Source organism: Myotis yumanensis, unplaced genomic scaffold, assembly GCF_028538775.1.
Source record: "Myotis yumanensis isolate MYYU_CA2020_CCGP unplaced genomic scaffold, mMyoYum1.0.hap1 SCAF_14, whole genome shotgun sequence".
NCBI lineage: Eukaryota > Metazoa > Chordata > Mammalia > Chiroptera > Vespertilionidae > Myotis > Myotis yumanensis.
Window position 1 is genome coordinate 25,902,026 of NW_027223765.1, and position 13,268 is coordinate 25,915,293.

The 13,268-nt window shown below is 40.1% G+C and overlaps 1 protein-coding gene across 2 annotated transcripts in view; it reads right to left on the reverse strand.

Moving 5' to 3' along the window:
• Nucleotides 1-13,181, reverse strand: part of ACAD11 (acyl-CoA dehydrogenase family member 11) — a 72,186-nt gene extending 59,005 nt beyond the window's left edge. For both annotated transcript variants that reach the window (XM_070433413.1, XM_070433412.1), the window contains exons 1-2: nt 12,992-13,181; nt 560-659 (exon numbers count right to left, since the gene is read on the reverse strand). In XM_070433413.1, the coding sequence (XP_070289514.1) occupies nt 560-659; nt 12,992-13,140 (249 nt within the window). In that variant the 5' untranslated portion in view covers nt 13,141-13,181. The remainder of the gene's footprint in view (nt 1-559; nt 660-12,991) is intronic.
• Between the last annotated feature and the right edge of the window lie 87 nt (nt 13,182-13,268).

Below are 13,268 nucleotides of genomic sequence, written 5' to 3' on the forward strand. Positions count from 1 at the left end.
TTTCTGAAAATAGAATGCCTCAATTTAAAAAAATATTTTATAATTCTCACTAAATCTAGTATTTAGAGAATACTATAAAATGCTATCCAAATATTTCTTTTTATCACCAAAAGGTCAGGGGATTGTTATAGCAAATATTTTACAATAAGTCAGTGAATAGATATTATTATAAGATATAATGTGCTTTTAAAAACATAATTTAAATATAGAATCAAGGTACAAAGTATCTATAAATGAGTGGCACTGAAAATATTCACTGGATAACTATATTTCTAGCCAACTGTACAAAAAGGAATGAAATCCACATAAAGACTGGATGTTGTCTGATATTAATAGCCTATAGACTTAATTTCAGCCTCAAATCCTTTTTCAAAACAATAATGGGAAATACAATTCAAGCGAAATTTTTATCTAAGAAATAAAAGGAATTTTCTATTATTTAGTAATCATGAGATGACTTTTAAAAGCAATTTAAATTGTTTTTGTGTGTACAAAATGCATTTATTTATCAACAAAGAATGTATTATTTCACTTGTATTATAAGGTATCATTACCACACCTTATGTGCTTTAGGAAGAAGTGAACCAGGTGGTTTTTTTCTGAGTACATATTCTTGAGAGCCCTTCTGGAGATAAAAGGTTGGATTGGACTGTCCTGATCTGGACAAGAGAAAAGAAATGGTCAATTACAAAGATTTATTTTCCTTCTTCCGCAAATCCTCCTGAAATGTCGTAAGAAACACAAAATGAAAATACATCCATTTTGCCAAAACCGGTTTGGCTCAGTGGATAGAGCGTCGGCCTGCGGACTCAAGGGTCCCAGGTTCGATTCCGGTCAAGGGCATGTACCTGGGTTGTGGGCACATCCCCAGTGGGAGATGTGCAGGAGGCAGCTGATCGATGTTTCTCTCTCATCGATGTTTCTAACTCTCTGTCCCTCTCCCTTCCTCTCTGTAAAAAAAAAAAAAAAATCAATAAAATATATTTAAAAAAAAAAATACATCCATTTCAATGTTGGAGAGCCGAGTGGTGCTGCCAGAAGCTCAGAACATGAGTTTGAGATGATAAAATGCAGATGGCAACACAGTGGCAGCTAGAGAGACTATCACTCACATAGACAGAAGAGAGGACTTTACTCACTGTCTGTAAATCATGCGTTTCATCAGAAGTACCCCTAGACATTGCTCACATCTAAGTAAAGAAAGGCTGGGAGAAGAACAACTGGAGGTGATCAGTCAGAAATTTAATTAAAGGATGCTGGAATAGCTGGGTTAGTGTCCCCTCATCTGCCATTGGAAAGATAAACCCATATGCATCTCCAAGGTTAGTACCCAAGTATAGCCCGCTACAATGGGAATTCTGATAAGCAAGGTACTAGAGTGGATATCTGGACTAGGGAAGTGCAACAGTGCTCCAGTAACTCACAGACACCAGGGCACTGGCTTTCCACAGTAGGTGAATAGAAATTCTCACATACGCTAAGGAAATACACTCCAGCTACCATATCAAAAACTATCCAATCTATACCTTCATTTACTATATGAGCAGTTGAGAATAACCCAACTTCTAAAGAATCCAACAGCATGAGAGAGGCCTTAAAATAAACAAGCGGGAGAAATCAATCCCTGAGATAACAGCTAATAAAGGAAAGTGAAATAAAATTATTCCTTCCAAGTTTCTACCTAGGCCTCCAGCCTCCATCTGCAAAGAACAAGAGGTCAGATTGGGCATAGCATCATCTTTCTCCTACAAGCCAAACCCATCCTTCCCAACAATCATATCAAAGAGCACTGATCCTGGCACCATCTAATCTTGTGTGGGTGCCTTTTAGCGTAAGAAAGTGGGGATCATTACCAATGGTCAGGAAATGGAACCACCTCAAGCTATGTTGTTTATCTTGACATGAGACAATTTATACATGACGATCCAAGGAGTCAAGTTGCAATGAACTTTATCAAAACATTTTTTAATGCCAAGCATCTGATGGAATGTATTTTTGATGATGCAGTCATTTATGAAGCATTGGCCTTTCATGATGGTAAATGACCCAGGTGGAATATAATTGAAAACTAAGTTTCCCATGAAAGTTACCATGTGAAATTACAATATGACCCAGCAATTCCACTCCAAGGTAAAAACATTTGGGCAAAAGTAGGTTTACAGTTATTCATATAGAAGACTATATAATACAAGAATAAATAATAATACAAGAATAAACTTGCCCTAGCTGGTTTGGCTCAGTGGAGAGAGCATCAGCCTGCACACAGAAGGGTCCTTGGTTCAATTCCAGTCAAGGGCATATACCTCTGTTGCAGGCTCCTCCTGGCCGGGCCTTGGTCAGGGCTGGTGCAGGAGGCAACCAATCAATGTGTTTCTCTCACATCGATGTTTCTGTCTTTCCCTCTCTCTTCTGCTCTCTCTAAAAAAATCAATGGAAGAATATCATCAGGTAAGGATTAAAAAAATAAATAAACTCTGTGTTTTGTGTACTTGCCACTGAAAACCTACATTTTCCCACACAAAAAGTTGTACAATAATATTCATAGCAGCACTATTCACAACAGCCAAAAAGTGGAAACAACTGAAATGTCCATCAACAAATGAACGGACAAACAAGATGTGATATAGCCACATAATGGAATATTACTCAGCCATAAAAGGGATGAAGTTCTGATACTTTCTACATGAATGGACTTTGAAAACATTATGTTAAGTGGAAAAAAAAAACACCACTTGCAAAAGGCCACATATTATATAATTCAAATTTTATGAAATATCCAGAATATGTAAATCCATAGTGACAGAAAGTGGATTAGTGGGTGCTAGTGGATGGGGATTGGAAGGTAAGCGTTTTTGGAAAGATAGAAATGTTCTGGAATATATGTATAGTGCTGATGGTCACAAAACTTTGTGAATATGCTAATATAAGCCACTAAATTATCTATTTAAGTATATTTTTGAATTTTATGTAACAAATTTTATATCAAAACATCACATACAAAAAACACAACTGAGCCCTGACTGGTTTGGCTCAGTGGATAGAGCGTCAGCCTGCGGACTGAAGGGTCCCAGGTTCGATTCCCGTCAAGGGCATGTACCTTGGTTGTGGGCACATCCCCAGTAGGGAGCGTGCAGGAGGCAGCTGATAGATGTTTCTCTCTTATCGATGTTTCTGACTCTCTATCCCTTTCCCTTCCTCTCTGTAAAAAATCAATAAAATATATTTAAAAAGACAAAAACAAAACAAACAAACAAAAAACACAACTGAAACCCACCAAACTGGAAGCTTTTCCTCTGACTAGATTCTAAGAAAGACAGAGAGAGAGAGAGAGAGAGAGAGAGAAAGAGAAGGGCAGGGAAGCCCACCTTGGGAAAATCATCATTAATACTGTGAACACAGTACCAGCTAAATTTAACCACTCCATGCATCAGGCCTCCATATAGTCTGGAACCCATTGATGATATCAATATAAGAATCATCAATGAGCTAATGGTCATAACTTTTATTTAGGATTTGGACAAGACATTTGGTGCTGAAAGAAATGTGTTAATCTATAACCAAAGAGGTGGCACTTTTTATTTGTCCAACCGTAAGTCACAAAATGATATCTTTGCATTTAAGTGTATATTTAAGAACACTCATGTGTTTGAATAAGACTGACTACATAGTCAATCTCAAAAGGCCCTAACAGGCTACTCCTAGCATTGGCTCATTTAGAAGCATGTGGAGACTGGAAATACAGTACACCAGCAGGGCAGTAGCAGATGAGTTTCTGATTTATTCTATGACCCTTCTGTCCCTTTGGTGATAGCTCAGGTTCCAAGAAATAAGACCACAATGGATGAGTATGGGTGCCACCTGGTTTAGAAGCCTCATGCTCCACAGGAGCCATTATCTTTAGTAGCAGTCCTCTGGGAACCCTTTCCAGGGTCCTAGCAAGGAGCATGACCAGTAGTGAAACTTCATTGTACTTAGGGAAACCCAAAGCATCCCACCAGATACTTGTAGTTCATTCATAGGCCTTCCAATTCAGATGCATTGGATCAATTAGATATGATTTTTTACCAAAAGTAATGTTGCCTGGAAATGCCATCTTTAGCAAGTTTCCAGAATAACAGAGCTAGAAAGCTAACTTAATTTGTCTGCAGAGATGAAGAAAAGGTTTTTAACCCCTTCCTCACATCATGGTAGACAAGTCTTAGACCTATGACATCATCCTAATGAGCAGCATCTCCATAATTCAGAAACTTAGAAAATCCTACAAGATTGTTTTCAATAGCAAGAAATTGAAAAAGCATTAATCATGATAAGGGTGTTACTTATGTTTGCAGCTATGTAGGCAGCCATCTTGTCCCTTGACCAGATATTTGAAAATATTCAGGATTTGCTGCTCTTTGATATGACACCTTTTCCTTTGGTATTGAACCATTGGTGAAGTAATGACTATTCTGATCAAGTGTAATACAACAGTTCACGCCAAGATGAATTAGACCTTCACCATCTGTTCTGACAATTATGTGTTCATTCAGGCTTATGAAATTGAATGAGCGCTGTGAAGGGTAACAACCAGTGTGGCAAATTTGAACTCACAGACATCCCTCCTGCAGCCTATAGGTTGCACAGATTGAAGTAACTTTTGATATTGATGCCAATAGTATCTCAAATGTGTTTGCTGTAGATAGAGATCAAGAAAAGAGAAGATTAAAAGACTGATGCCATAGTGTTTGAGCATGGAAAACATTGAGTAAATGGTCCAAGAGACTTAAATGTACAAAGCAGGAGATGAGAAGCACAGAGGCAAAATATCCCCTAAGGCCCTGGCCAGTGTTGTTCAGTGGTTAGAGGATTGGCTCACACACCTCAGATTTAATTTGTGACCAAGGGCAGGTACCTGGGTTTTGGGTTCACTTCCCACCCTACCCCCAATCCCTGGTCTCTTTTATATCAATGTTTCCCCTCCTGTACCCCTCTTTCTTTCTACCTCTTTCTCTCTCCCCCCTCACTTCTACTCTCTCTCTAAAAACAATGGGAAAAATATGTGCAGTGTAAGTTATATCTGAGAGTTGTCATATCTTCAAAGGAAGAATGATGAGCATTTCATACTCCTGAACCCAACAGTCATTGGTTAAGGGCCATCTTGGGCATTGCAACATTCAGGGCAAAGGAGCTTCCTGTAGGCCAAGAGCAGTACAAAAAAAAAAAAAAAAAAAAAAGCCACCAAACCAGTGTACATGGAAATAATAAAAAGGATCCAAAAGAATCTGGGCAAAGTATCAATAATATCTACTAAAATAAATATTCTTGCTTCCAATTCATGACCATGAACTTCAAAGTGAACCTTGTGTGGCAACCATAATATATTTCTTTAGCCTACTTATTCTCCCATGCTCTTGGATAACTATTTCACAAATTCTCCTCTTCAAACCTCCAACACCTTTTCCTCCATCTTCACTCTCAGCTGACTCTAGCTTCCTATTTCACTGAGAAAACAGAAGCAGTTAGATGAGAACTTCAAAACGCTTACACTACCATATCTACTGCACACAAGCATCTGTGCCCATATACTGTGTCTTCCCTGCAGAGTCTGTAAAATGTTCACTTTCCTATCTAAGGAGACTCCCACATCCTGTGAATTAGATCCCAGCCCACTCTTGCCTACTCGACTTCATTCCACTCTCTCCTGCACAATTTTCCCCTCTCTCGATCACTGGCATCCTGGTTTGGTGGCTTTTGCTTCCAATAGTTAGCCCCTGTGGCTTTTTTTTTTTTTTTTTTTTTTGTACTGTCCTCTCTCTTCTGGATCACTGGCATCCAGCATATATAAACATGCTATTTTTTTTAAAGACTTCTCTTGATTCCACGTCTCCCTCTACTTAAAACATTTTAATTCCCTTTTGTGGAAAAACTTGAGTTTACACTCCCTGATCCAGTTCCTCTCCTATTTTCTCTTAAACCCATTTCAATCAAGCTTTCATTCAGATCTTTCCACCAAAACTACTTTTTTCAAGGCCACTAATACCGTTATGGTATCAAACCACGACTTCTCCCTATTCCTACAGCCATTCCTTCTTTTAGTCCATTGCAGCCTCCTCCTTGATTCTACATCTTCCTAACACTGAGGTGCCGAGGACTGTTTCTAGACCTCTTTATGCAGACTCATTGTCTAGGTAAGCTCTATGATTTCATGGCTTTAAATACCATCTCTATTTCAATGACTCCTAAATACACATGTCTAGTCCAGACCTCTGTCCTGACCCTCAAACTTATAGCTGTTAACTGCACAGATCCACTTGGATGTCTAAAAGGCATCTTAAACTCAACATTCCAAAATGGAGATCTGACATTTCCCCTCCAGTCTGCTTCTCTATAATCACCTCTATTTTATTTTATAGTAACTCCATCCTTCCAGTTACCAAGACAAAATGGAATACTAGTTGTCTCTTTTTTTTTCATCTCCCACATTTGTTTTTTTTTTTTTTTTTTTTTTTTTAATTAAATCTTTATTGTTCAGATTATTACATTAGTTACTCTTTTTTCCCACCATAACTCCCCTCCACCCAGTTCCAACCCCACCCTCTGCCCTCACTCCCCACCCACTGTCCTCATCCCTAGGTGCACGATTATTGTCTAATCTCTTCACTCACCCCCACACCCCTTTCTCCCCCCCGCCCCCCAAGAATAGTCAGTCCATTCCCTTTCTATGTCCCTGATTCTATTACAATCACCAGTTCATCAGATTATTTATTCACTTGATTTTTAGATTCACTTGTTGATAGATGTGTATTTGTTGTTCATAATTTGTATCTTTACCTTTTTCTTCTTCTTCCTCTTCTTACAGGATACCTTTCAGCATTTCATATAATACTGGTTTGGTGGTGATGAACTCCTTTAGCTTTTTCTTATCTGTGAAGCTCTTTATCTGGCCTTCACTTCTGAATGATAGCTTTGCTGGATAAAGTAGTCTTGGTTGTAGGTTCTTGGTATTCATCACTTTGAATATTTCTTGCCATTCCCTTCTGGCCTGCAAAGTTTCTGTTGAGAAATCAGCTGACAGTCGTATGGGTACTCCCTTGTAGGTAACTGATTTTCTTTCTCTTGCTGCTTTTAGGATTCTCTCTTTGTCTTTTGCTCTTGGCATTTTAATTATGATGTGTCTTGGTGTGGTCCTCTTTGGATTCCTTTTGTTTGGGGTTCTCTGCGCTTCCTGGACTTGGAAGTCTATTCCTTTCACCAGGTAGGGGAAGTTTTCTGTCATTATTTCTTCAAATAGGTTTTCAATATCTTGCTCTCTCTCATCTTCTGGCACCCCTATAATTCGGATGTTGGTACGCTTGAAGCTGTCCCAGAGGCTCCTTACACTATCTTCATATTTTCGGATTCTTTTTTCATTTTGCTTTTCCGGTTGGGTGTTTTTTGCTTCTTCGTATTTCAAATCTTTGACTTGATCCTTGCGACCCTCTGGTCTGCTGTTGGGAGTCTGTATAATATTCTTTATTTCAGTCAGTGTATGCTTAATTTCTAGTTGGTCCTTTATCACAACATCGAGGGTCTCATTAGATTTCTTGAGGATCTCACTACATTTATCGGCGGTCTTACCAGTCTTTTCGAGGGCTTCTAAACAGTTCTTTAAAGACCTTAAAAGTGTGGTTTTGAACTCTATATCCAACAGTTTGCTTTCCTCCAATTCTGTCGTTTGTGTCCTGTTTCTTTGTCTCGGCATTTTTTTATGCTTCGCTGTGTCGATAGAGTGCCTTTCTGTGCTAAGTGTCCCAATTACCTAAGGTAGACACTCTTGGTGCACCCCCTTGTGGGCTTTGTGCACAGTCTTGTTGTGGTTAAGCCTTGATTGTTGTAGTTATCACTGTGAGGAATTGACCTCCAGGTCAATTGGCTGTGAGAATCACCTGTGTCTGCGGTGGGAGAACTTCTGTGCTGGAGACACCCCTCTGGGGCTAGACTTGCTTCGATGGGGCTTTGGTGCTCACTGAGTCTGCCTCCTGAGTGTGTCTTTTATGGTTCCACGGAGCTTAAAGCTGGATGGTCCCACTCTGACCTCTGGGCTTCCTGGCTCCTGGGTCTCTAGGGAGGTGCTAATCTAGCCTTTGCCTGAGGCTATCCAGCAAAAGCCTCCCTGCAGGGCTTGGGCGGGGCGGGTCCCACGGGATCAACAGGGCGGGGTTAGCAATTATGGCTGCTCTCAGTCTTGCCCTCAGAGGCTCTGCTTCTCAGTGTCCCAGTAGTCGCTGCGAGCCCCACGGAGAGAAAGCTGCCCTAGGGTTCTGAGCGATGCCAGACAGTCCCGCTTCTCCCGTATGAGTCTGGGTCCTTAGAGACTCGCCCGGAACTGGAGCTCAGAGCCTGAGACTCCCTCCCGATTGAAAACAACCGCGCCCTCAGCCTCCAGCCCGCTCCACATGCACTCCGAACCTTAGTATTTTACTTCAGCACTGCGCCTCCTCTGAGCCTCGGTATGCTTTTCTCTTTCCTGCTAGTTGTAGAACATCCACTCAGCCAGCTTTCCTGTGGTTCTGGATGATGTCCGTTCCGTCTTTTAGTTGTATTTTTGAAGTGGTTGTTCGAGGCAGCAAACTCCCGTGTTTACCTATGCCGCCATCTTGGTTTCTCCCCATCTCCCACATTTGATCAGTCAGTAGATCCTTTCAAATAAACCCAGACTATGACCACTTTGCACCTATTCTACACTACCATCCTGGTCTATGCCACTAAAATTTCTCAACTGGACCATTGCAGTATACTCCAAACTGGTCTCCTTGACTTTGTTCCTGTCAAACACAACAGGCAAAGAGACTTCAAAAAGAGAACTCAGTCCCTCCTCTGCCCCCTAAACCCTAATTTCTCCCCATTTCAATTCAAAGTAAAAGCCAAAGTCCTTATAATGGCCAACAGGCCATTGTTTTCCTTGTTTCCACCACTCTGGTCACATTGACTTGTATTCCTTCAACACACTAGGCATACTCCCCCTTAAGAACCTTTGCGCTTGCTGTCTCTCCCCCCCTCCCCCCCCCCCCCCCCCCCCCCGTCTAGAATGTTCTCCCCCCAGATTATTGCATGGCTCATATCCTCATCTCCTTCAAGTCTTTGCTGAATGCTACCTTCTCAAATGAGGCCTTCCTGTTCCCCTCTCCCAAACATTTCCTATTCCCCTTTATTTCTCTCCAAAGCACATATCACCTTCTTCTACACTGTAATATTTATTGTTTGTATTCTTCAAATAGAAGGGGAATTCCAAGAAGGCAATATTTTTTGTTATATTCCCAATGATTGGAGCGGTGCCAGGCACATATTAAACATGTAGCCGAAAAACACAGCTTTTGTTGTATCAAGCTATCAAATGCTTTCAATATTTAATTCTAAATATTTTGTATTTCCAATATGATTTATTTTCACAAATTCTAAAATCAAATTTGAATAGATAAAAAAGTTACAAAATTTGTAAAGTGTAAATAACACAGCAAACACCAGTGTTCTCAGTACCCAGTTTAAGAAAATTACTGTTATCTCTGAAGCCGTGTGCCCCTCCCCTCAGAGTAACTATTGTCCTGATTATTAAATTTATCTTTCCTTTGAAGTTTATGCCCTTAAACAATATACTGCTTATTTGTCCATTTTTTTGATTCTGTGTTGTTGTATATATCTGCAGCTGAATCATTTTCACCGGATAGTATTCCATCATCTATATAATTTATTCATCCAGTCTGCTACTGATGAACACTGTGTCATTTCCTTTATTTCTGCTATTACAAACAGTGCGATGAACATTTTTGTAAATTACCTCTAGGAAAAGAATTGCTGTGTCTTGAGGCATGTCTATTTTTCCATTTTAATCTTTAAAAGATCATATCAAATTGTTTTCCAAAGTAGTTAATTCGCATTCCTACCAACTGTGGATATGAGTCCCTGTTGCCCCAAAGGCAATATGGAGGTGTGAAATGGTATGTCACTGTTTCCATTTGCCTTTCACTGAATACTCGAGGTGCAGTGATCTCGAGCATCTTCCAGTCTGTTAACCGTTTTTCTGTTGGGCTATTGGAGTTCTTTATACATTCTGTTTATTAACCTTTTAACCATTATATGTATATATTGCAAACATTTCTTTTTAATTTCACTTTCTTTAAGGAGTCTTTTGTCTTTTTAAAGAATTTATTCTCTACTCCAAAGTCAACAATTATCTCCTATATGTCTTCCAAATGGTTTTAGTTTTACCTTTAACGCGAATTCACCTGCAACTTTGTGAGGTAATGAAAAGGTCTCATTTCAATATTTTCATACATATAACAATTATACCTATGTAGTTTATTGAAAAGTCCTCTCTACACACACTGATTCTTTTTTAAAAATTTTAAATTCTTTATTGTTTGAAGTATTACATTTGTCTCCTTTTTCCGACATTTGACCTCTCCCCAGCTACTCCCACCCCCCAGCACTTGCCCTCACCCCCGCTACTGTGTCCATTGGTTATGCTTATATGCATGCATACAAGACATTGGTTGATCTCTTACCCCTCTCCCCTACTCTCCCTTGCCTTCCCTCTGAAGTTTGACGGTCTGTTTGATGTTTCTATATCTCTGGATCTATTTTTGTTCATCAGTTTATGTTGTTCATTATATTCCACAAGTGAGTGAGATCATATGTTTATCTTTCTCCGACTGGCTTATTTCGCTTAGCATAATGCTCTCCAGGTTTATCTGTGCTGTTGCAAATGGTAAGAGTTGTTTCTTTTTTACAGCAGCATAGTATTCCATTGTACACACACTGATTCTTGATGACAGCATTGCCATGTATCAAAATTCTATAAATATATGGGTCGTTTTGGTGGACCCTCTTATTTTATTGGTCTATTTCTGTGCTAATAACATGCCTTCTTAATTCAAATTTCCTACTTTTCATCTTCAGGAGTGTTTTTGCTATTCTTGGCCTTTTGCTCTTGCACATAAAATTTAAGAGTAATTTCTCAAATTAGAGAAAAAATTAAGATTTTTTATTGCCATTGTGCTGAATCTATATACATAAGTTGGGGAAAATGCACTATTGAATTTTTCTTTTCATGAACATTGTCATCTGTCAGTTTAGTTCTTTTTAAAAGTCTAATAAAGTTTTATGACAGTCTTGCACAGATTTTATTAGATTAATATCTAGGCAATTTATACTTTCAATGCTATTAATTATACCTTTTTTAACATTACATTTTATTGGATTGCTTGTTGGTTTTTCCATACTGAACTTTGATAAACTCTCTATTATCTGTAGATTATTATTGGCTTTTTAAATCCATGAATCAATTAGTTTCTAAACATGTATTTGATAGCTGTCTTTCTTCAGTTGACTTATAAACTTTTGGTATTTAGATTCTGAATTTTTTTTTAAGATTGACACTTCAGAATTTTTGAAACTTTCTTTGTAGCCCAACATGTCTTCAATTTTCATAAACTTTTTCATGTGTTCTGGAAGGAAATATGTATTTTCTGTGGGATAGTTCTATCCATATACAGTGGGGCCTTGACTTACGAGTGTCTCGACTAATGAGTTTTTCGAGAGATGAGCTGTCTCTCGGCCGATTTTTTGCTTTGAGTTGCGAGCTAAAATTCGGGTTACGAGCCAGCTTCAGATACCCCACCGCTAGTTGGCACAGCAAACGTCACAGTGAACGCCACAACATCAGCCCAGCATCACGTGTCTCACTCGTTCACTTTAAGATTTGACATACGAGTAATATGAGTTACGAGTTCCGTCACGGAATGAATTAAACTCGTAAGTCAAGGCCCCACTGTACTATGTAGGCATACCTCAGAGATATTGCAGATTTGGTTCCAGACCACTGCAATAAAAGTGAGTTTTAATCTTTTTGCTGGTGGAAGGTTTTTGCCTTCAATTTGTAAAAAACACAACATCTGTGAAGTAAAATAATGCTAAGTGCAATAGAACGAGGTATGCCTGTACTATTTACGCCATTTAACAAGCACAATCCTGGTTATTTTAACATCCAACCTAATTCAGAATTAGGTATTTTTCAATTAGATAATTCTCCAACAATTCTAGGAGATACATATTACTGTCTCCATTTTGCTCAAAAGGGTTAAATCACCGTCCAGATTTCCACAGCAAGTGGCCTCGTTGAAATTTGAACTTTGATTTGTTTTAATTTGTTACAACACAAAACGTCTAGGCTAGAAACCTCAGCTGTTTTTTTATTCCACCTTCTCCTTCATCCTCCATTGTCTATTGGGACCAGGTGCCTTATATCTGAATTATACCTCAAAACTCTCTTTTATCCAGGTCCTTTGCCACTATTTTTTTTTTTTTAACTCTAATCAGGAATAAAGATGGTAGTGATAAATGCCACTGGTATATAGTTCTGTTGCCATGTTTAAGTCCTTTCACCTATTGTACTTCATTTAATTACCAGGATTACTCAGAACAGTCGGGTATTTGTTACAGATTAGGAAACTAGCTCTCAGAGAGTTTATGTAACACTAGAGGCCCTGCAGGGCTCCCCTCCAGCACCCAGAACTAAAGCCCAAAGTGGCGGTGTGGTTTGCCAAGTGGAAGATCTACCATTAGACTTCCAATCCCCCAGCTGGGGCCATTAGGCCAGCCTCCGAGAATATGGCCAATTATAAAGGAGCAACACTTGTTTCTCAGGGGGGGAAAAGTTAATGGTTATAGAACAAAAGTTGAGCTCGAAGGCCTCTGTATACCCCACAGAGCTTCCAGGCCTCAGTGAATCCCCGAGGTGCATAATTTTATCCCTGAACGGAGATTCCTTCTCATAGTTGGAATCGTGACTAGGGTCTCTTCCATAATTGCCCACGAACTGGAAATTCCCCGAATGCCATGCCAGCTCCCGCCTGCAGAGAGTGTCACTGCAGAAGAAACTGGGGCGGCGGGGTATTGGGAACCCACCCATGGCCAAAGGGAGAAAAGCACGACGCACAGATTCATTTCGACTGGAGGAGGAGGCTAGTGGCGATACCTGTACTGGGCAATGGTCAGCTTGGCCTCGGGCTCGGCCCGAAAGCCGGGCAAGTGCAGGCTGAGGTAGGCCTCCAAGGGCCTGCAGTCGAACTTGTGCTGCGGCAGCACTTCGCCGGCTTCTGGCTCGCGGGAGGTTCGGTTCTCCATGACGGCCGCCGCGGAACCCACAGATACTTTCGGTGCCGGGAGGGGTCACTTTATACCTAAGTGGGCGTGGCCTGGGACGAGGCCCGCCTGCGCCGGGTCGGCTCCAGCCAATCACACACAAGTTCGGC